Source organism: Clinocottus analis, unplaced genomic scaffold, assembly GCF_023055335.1.
Source record: "Clinocottus analis isolate CAN_PGR_092001 unplaced genomic scaffold, fCliAna1.0.p SCAF_1, whole genome shotgun sequence".
Classification (NCBI taxonomy): domain Eukaryota; kingdom Metazoa; phylum Chordata; class Actinopteri; order Perciformes; family Cottidae; genus Clinocottus; species Clinocottus analis.
The window spans coordinates 20,491,560-20,499,441 of record NW_027175820.1 but is presented as its reverse complement, the minus strand read 5'-3'; the positions used below and the strand labels follow the sequence as shown (position 1 = coordinate 20,499,441).

General features: G+C 43.6%; 1 protein-coding gene across 1 annotated transcript in view; it reads left to right on the top strand.

The window, feature by feature from the left end:
- The first annotated feature begins 6,439 nt into the window (after window positions 1-6,439).
- The window catches only part of nkd1 (NKD inhibitor of WNT signaling pathway 1), a 29,359-nt gene continuing 27,916 nt past the window's right edge, over window positions 6,440-7,882 (top strand). Inside the window, exons 1-3 of the mRNA XM_068567857.1 lie at window positions 6,440-6,586; window positions 6,698-6,730; window positions 6,965-7,104. Coding sequence (XP_068423958.1) covers window positions 6,562-6,586; window positions 6,698-6,730; window positions 6,965-7,104 — 198 coding nt within the window. The 5' untranslated portion in view covers window positions 6,440-6,561. The remainder of the gene's footprint in view (window positions 6,587-6,697; window positions 6,731-6,964; window positions 7,105-7,882) is intronic.

Below are 7,882 nucleotides of genomic sequence, written 5' to 3'. Positions count from 1 at the left end.
CATGTAGGAATAACACTATGAAACTTTGTCATAGATTGCTGCAAGTTAAATGAACCTCTTAATGAGTGAAATACGTTGGTATTTCACTCATTTAAAAGCTGCATGATTGCATTTAAAAGCTGCAGATTTAGCCAGCCAGTTTTTCACAGGTGACCAAGTGTAGAAGATATTGGACAAAGAATCTTTCATTTAGCTGACGCTTTTATCCAAAGCGACTGTCAATTTGCTCTATACACCGTAGACACAGCAACGGGGAACAATTAGCGGCTAAGTGTCTTAGCTCGAGGACACATCGATGAGGACTTGTGGAGCGGTGGTTCGAACTACCGATCCTCTGATTGAAAGACGTGTATGCTAACCACTGAGAAACAGTTGCCCCTATTCATTTTGCAGTGTTTATAACTTTTACAAAGATTTAGACTGCCTTGACAGTTGCAGTGGACACAGCAACAAGACAATGGACCTTAGTGGCTTCCATTGTGAGAATTTACAACAAGTCAACACTGGACTAACCTTTTCCTGTTTGGCAAATATTCAACATAAATCTGTTACGTAGTCTAATCAAATTGGTGGTGTCTTGATAAATATCAGCCATTTTACAACAGACGTATGCGTTTAGATTTTCCGGTTTTCCCCACCAAAAAAAACAACAGATTGTCCTGTTTGTTTTCCTGTGAATTTGTAGGTGAAAGGTCGCAGGTTTTACGGACAGGAAGCCTTTCTGCAACAAGAGCCCACAGGCTCACTGCGCCAAGCCATAGCCGTGTTATTTCGAAACTGGCCTCCTCGCTGTGGAACGTGCTGCTAAATATTTGGGTATTAGCCTGCCATTGTTTTCCTGTGCGGCCCTCAGCCTCGCGTCTCAAGCAGTATTCCCTGAAGATGATATAACACTCAGTGCAATTTGATCATGGCCTCTGCGATTGAACCCAAGCAGAGAGTGCAATTTCAAAGCCTGCTGAAACTATTCAAAACACCAGGGGCCCGTTAACGGCCCAGGATAATGAATTCCATAGCAGTGTGGGCCTCTATGTGTGGGAGACTCGCAGCTTAGCTAAATAAACCTTGTCTGGCTGAGTGGCCCCACCGGTGCTCGGCCCTGTGGGGACGAGAGCGGCCTGGTCTCTCACAGGTCACTGGACGGTCTCAGTGTTAATGACAGCCTCATTTACCCTAAACTCACCGTTGCGTCCGCGAGCGACATCCCACAAGTCACACCTCCGCTCTCGTCACAAAGGAGAGGCTACTGTTGGCGAGGGCATTGTTAGCGGCTCAGCTTGAAATGACAAACTGCGACTGCAGCGGGTTCATAGGAGTTGTGCTGGTTGAAGCCGATAGCAGAGATCACTAGTCTTCCCTGTGGTGGGAGTGACGGGCTCTGATTTATTTCTTCTTCTTCTCTCGTCATTAACTATTCACATTTGCACCTTGTGTGCAGATCACCATCGCCACTCCACGTGAGTCGAAGCAGTTCAAAGGCAGCGTTGCTTGGAAGTGTGCGCGCCACCCCCAGGAGTCGCCGGGCCTCGGACACCTGCAGGGAGGAGGGTGCTGAGAGCTTGGGTGTGTTTGGATCAGGGACTGAATTTCCCTCTGAAGATGAGGAAAAGGTTTATGGCACGCTCCCATGAGAGTGTCTCCTGCTCTTTGAAGCTCCTGTCTTGGTGACTGCTCTTATCTTTGGAAAGGATTATTTTATCTCCTCCTGTTCCTCTCTTCTTCTTCTTCTTCTTCTTCTTCTTCTTCCTCCTCCTCTCTCTCGCTTTCCATCAAGTCAAGGTTTTGTGCAGATCTCTTAGGAGATCTCTCTGCCCTTGCTCTTTCACTCAACTCTTTTCCAATTTCCTCCTTTCAGAGCACACCCATCCCTCTTTTTACCGCCACCCCCATTCTTCTCCCTCTGCTTCCTCTGCTGCACCCCACTCCCCTTTTTTTCTTCTTTTCCCCATATCTCCTCTATTCTATCCTTCCAACACATGACAGACTGTGTAATTAATGAGCATCATAAACCTCTCTTTCTATTAGCTACCCATTAGTAAACCTGGCAAGCCTGTCATTTTGGACAAAAACACACAGCTCCTTCATTTGATCCCCACATCAAAGGGGGAACCCCACTGTTTTCGGCTGAATACACTAATTGTGTCCTCGTTCTGGATGGGGCTACACCCCCACTGCTTCAGAAAAGCAGCCAGTGCCGAGTGCAGATAGTAAAGAGAAGTACAGAAGCAGAAAGTATTGATTTAGGCCTAAATTTGGATGTTGGAAAAATTAACAGTCATTCAGCGGCGTGCCTGAAAGTCTGCACAAGTGTGTGTTTATTTGCTGTTCATCACTTGCTCCGTTCGGTTTTACTGTCGACATATTTTGCAAAAAAGGAAGCGTCAGTGGGCTTAAGGCCCGGTTACGAGTGTTTTATATGCCGCTGTTGAGATTAAAAGGAATCTTTAAGTGGGATTCTCCTATTTTACACTACAAACCAATCATGTAAAATACGGGATCAGCAATCTTTAAGCTAAATCTCATCTGGTAGATTTTTTAAAAATCCGGTGTTTGCACATAGTAGTACTCTCACTGCCTCCAAAGTCATTTTGTGCAATTTTTGTGTGTGCTAATATAACAAAACAAATTATGAAGATCAAAACAAGCTTTGAAGTGCCGTAAAGCAGAATTGATACTTTCCGCATCGGGGCCCGCCAGGATCAGCGCGATGTATATTTCGTCATCACGTCTGCGTACGTCTGTGTGCCGCCACTTTGTCTCGACTGTGCGGACTTGTCTGAAATATGTTGTGGCGCGGCCACTACGCTACACGTGGTCGCATAACCACCATAACCCCATGATCTACTGCGTATGTGTGGAGCGCGTCCCCCAACGGTACCTTATAATCAGTACTACATGTCCGCGGTGTCCGCAGTTAAGAGTTTAACTGAGGCCTAACTCTGAACTGCAAATTTAGTTAATCAGCCTTTGTTTGATAATAATGCATTATGCGTAATGTTATTAAAACTGTACAATCCTACACATAATAAACTTGTAATTGTGAAGAATTTTCATTGTATATATGCGCATTTTACAATTTTCTTTTGATAACAATTTCTGGCGTCTAATTTTTAAACCACATCTTTTGTGCTTGTCGTGTGTGTGCGTGTGTGTGTATATATTATTTCCCTTGTATGCACTGCCACATAAAATGACTGTGTTAATGTCTAGTGGGGCGTTGAATGCTCTCAAAGGAAGGAGCTGCTGTCTGTTAGTTTCTAAAAATACATCAAAGGTGTTATTAGCAGTATACGGTTACATCTGCTTTGACATTGAATTTTACTCCACGTAAACACTGAGAAAGTGTTAATCTAAAGTAAGCTATTGCTGTAAATGCCTAAAATACACCAATGTGTCCAGAAATATGGTGAATCCAGGTCATTTCCATTGCTTCCAGTGTGCAGAATGGCAAACGCATGCCAGTCTGTCTTTCCCTCCTCGTCTGACACATCGCACGCTGGGCCACCACAATGGGCTGAGTCACCAGCGCTGCAGGAATCAACACTGTACTTCAGTCACGATTGTCTTCTGCCCTTTATAACATCTATGCCCTTTTGTTCCTCAAGATAAAGGCAACAGTCACATGTTTGAGCTTTAAGCGCCCGGCAGCTGCTCCTCTCTCCTGCTACATGCTTCACATCCCCCACCTCACCACCAGGCATCATTCCCTCTGGTGGGCTCTCCAGGCATCAGTCCCCTAACATTGTTACAGGGACATAAACACAGACAAACCATTAGATCCCCCCCCCCACCCCCAAATCTAACCGTCTGAATGCCCCTATTATGCCTGTTTCCAGGGAAAATGGCGAGTTTTACGGTGGAATGAGCTATGGCCACCAAGGTGGAGCTCCCCCAGCTCAATAAATACCTACATCAATCAGGCAGGTGCCTAAAGAATTTAGCTTTTGTTCTATCGAGCATAAAATAAGAAACGCAACAGAATTCGAGAGACAGACTTCCATTGGATTTGACGAATGCTTTAATAAGAGCAAAATATTTACCCCATTTTATTCGGATTTGATGAGGTGTCAAGCTAAAATAACTTCATCCCGTGATAATGTGGATTGATTGGAGGTTTAGGGGTTTACGTCCATGAGATGAAACTCTTGCTTTAAACCCCCGCCACCTCCTCTCTCGCAGGCATCAAAGGCGAAGCTTGGAAATGGGGCCCGCAAAGCCATCTCTCCGTTGGCCTCTTCAAAGGACAGGAAGTGTGTCAGAGGGACCGGCCTTCTTTCCCAGCAAATTCAGACGAGTTGCTATAATAACAAGCTCATCTGTGTGTCTGTGGCAGACTAGTTCAAAGGGGAGCCCGATTCCTCCTGGTGCAACATGTGATGATAGAGGCAGGATGCGGAAACCACTGTTTAGAAGAAATGCAACTGGGCTGCATCAGAGACATGTGTCCAGTGTATAGTCTCATCCCAAAAGACTTGAAAGTCCTTCCCTTGAAAATTGGGGCCTGATTACATTTTTGATCTCGGCTTCCCGAAAAATCCTCCCAACTCTGTTATATTTGCATATGTCACCTTTGGCTATCGGCAGCATAACTATGTGCAGAAATTCATAAGACTTCCTCTGCAGGTAGTTGGTGTATTGAAATGTTTAAAGGCTCCGGCTGGATTTACAGTTGTGCGTCAAAGTTTTGCTATGGCATGTGATGAGGATATAGATGTTTACCAACCAAGATGTGTGTAGGATGCAAATGTATAGGCAGGGAAAACAAGGTCTACGAACTAAAATATTAGAAGCCAATACCACCCAACCAAGTGGTAGTCATCTCCTAAAACGGTAAGATTTTGCCATTTAAGCAGCTCTTCAACAATTTGCTTTATACAGATGTTAAGTTTTCATATTATCTCCTAAAACTGAACAAAGCCTCTCGCAAGATTTTGATCTGCTGTTTTTAAATATAAGAGGAAAAATACACCACAAGACAGAAATAACAAGAGAAGAGATTTGATCTAAAAGACATCCAGCAATTGGAAAAGAAGTGGCGTGTTTTTTTCAACTCTGCTGCTAACACAAAACAATTGCTTTTTAACAATATTACCAACCTAAACCAGCGGACAAACCTCAGAAGACCTTTTTGATTCAAACGTGTATTTAAATGTACAAGTTCACAGATTGAGGATTTATTTTGCTTTTTATTTGACTGACCATGATTTCTCTTTGAGGGTTGGTTTTCACTGCATTTAAGTAAAAAAAGAACAATGCTCAACAGTCTCTGACTGACAATCGTAAAAAAGTGCTTGAACAGTTCTTCAACTTGATTCATGTTTGGGCGGTGCATTGATAACTATCAAACACTGATGTGGTTTCTCTCAAGCATGGCAAAACAAACGGGACAGTGGCCTCTCTGTCTCTTTATTATATAATTTAAGACTTCAAAAGAATCTTAGTCTGTTTTCATCTGCAGCCTCAGTCCAATAACACTGTGATTTCTAGACCTTTCTCTCTGTCAGACTGGCGCACACAGACCACAGAAGACGTTGTGATCAGATGTTGTCCCCAGAGCATCATTTCTGGTGCGGTTCATTACTAAATCACCTTACAGGTCAAGAGAGGATCCAAAAGTTCTTGTAATTTGAAGCGGCCATGCTCCATTAAGGTTGTTTATTCATTCTAAATTGTAGAAGAGACCATGCAGCTAATACTTTGTGATTTAGGCTTATATAATAATATAGTCATGATTTGAGGCAAACGTATGGCATCTTACTCAAAACAATATACTGCACAAACTACATGTTGTACATTTGGATTGATTTGAGCTGAGATGGTTGGTCCCAAACCTGCTGAGGTCGTGAGAGCCGTGCAGGAAGCCGTGGAAGCCCCCAGACCTCAGTTATGGGAACAACAATGTATAATACTGAGTGTGTTTACTTGCACTTGCTTGCAGTGTGAGTTTATGAGCAAATCCTGATCTTTCACCGATTGAAATGAAGCTTTTTTTTTAAATGCCTAATCGGTGCTTTGAAGAAACAGCAAAGTGAGCGTTAAGCGTGCCAGAAAAAGACGACAGGAAGTTGTGGTATTCATTTTCATATTAAAATGTGTAATTGACACAAAGTGGGGACATTTCTTTTCAATTGCATGCGAGAATAGGCAACTTGACTTTTTACCCCAATGGTACATGGCTAATAACATATCAGACACAAATTATTTTAGATGTTTATTTCATCTAAAAACATAATTAGCCCCCCCCCCATACGCTAATCATTATTGCGTGAAGCCTATAGGAGTCTCGTCGAGTACGGGTTTTATTCTGAAAGCGTGGACAGGAAGTCGCGCCTTCTGGAAACATGGTGTGTCTCTTCTCAGCGGCGGCGCTCTGGATCAAAGGCTCGCTCGGCTCTCCAGTCACACGGTCCTGTACTGAGCACAGCGCAGTCTGCTCTCGGTCTCTACGGACGCTCCGCTGTCTGGATATCGTAGCCGGCGGTTTCTTTTCTTCTTCTTCTTTTTTCCTTCCTCTGGATTATATTCTTCTGATGGTTTTCAACTCCAACCCGATGCATAGAAATGGGTAAACTGCACTCTAAACATGGTAAGGTTTCTTATTCCTGAGAGAAATCACAGCTGTACTACTTCTTCTTCTGGTGCTGCGATACTTTCGAGTAACACTATGCATTGTCTTCTGACTTTCTTTCTCTCAAAGCCGCTATTTGTAAACCGAGGGAGAGTCCAGAAGGTAAGCGCGCTTATTTTTTTCTTCCTTTTTTTAAAAAAAAAATAAACAAATTTCAATAAAGTCTCACAATTTGGTTGCGTTGTGACTAGCTATAGCAGAAAGAACAAACATATTTCTCGCAGTCGGCTCATTAAAGCCTCGACTCTTTTGAAGATGGACCGCTTATGGAAAACATGAGTGCCGGGCGAGCAATTACAGTTTGTGGCTGCTAATGGTTGCGCTTCTTTGTTTCAGGCGACAGTTTCGTAGTCAATGCCTGTTTGGCGAGAAAGGGCATCGACGACTGGCTCGTGAAGCAGAAGTACTATTGCACGAGCTCTCGCCTCGAGCAACAGGACTGTCACCACAAGAATAGCTGCGGGTTGACTACACGGGTGAGTCCGAGTCTGTCCACGAGGTTCACGTATTTATAGTGAAGTAGCGTGATAGAGACGCTTGTAAAGTGTGTCCTCGCGGTGCATGCGCGCGCGCCACTTCACGAGGACGAGGTTTTGCGGTGTTTCTTTCTTCTTCTTCTCCTCCCGTGCGCTTCAAGGCTTTTTCACCTCATAAGTGTTGTTTTATGTAAGGGCACCTTTATTCTCCAGTCTGTCATTCTGATGCTCTCAAAGTCGTGCCAAACTTTTTTTTTAAGCTTTGTTGTTGGTGGACAAACTTTTAAGATTGGTGTATTTCTATTCATGATGGGCTGCAGATGTTAAGATGTTTCTGATTCCATACAGTGGGAAATGTAACGTCTGCCAATCAGTGATATACTTAATATTCACATAACTGGGAAGCACACAAGCTCCGTCACATCTGGTCTTACCTTCATGTTTTCCTGTTTCCTTGTGACAAAATTAATGATGCCTCTCCGCTCTTTTGGGAATAAATTATTGTTCCATCAATGCACTGAGGTTTTTATTTTTATAAATTTGGGGACTGTAGCTCAAGCCCGAGTTGAAAGCATTGCAGTGTGACAGTCTGCTGACAAGTGTGGTTTGTAAAGGCTGGGGAGAAAATGTTGGAGGTCATGCTTGTTTTGTATTTTGGCATTGCCGTAAACACTGTGCTGTTGTTGTCAAGTGGGGAAATCCTTTGGAATTGCTTCAGAGGAGACTTAAGCCTCTTTGGTTAGTGAGACCTTCCTCAAAGGCAGCGTGTTTGAGGAAC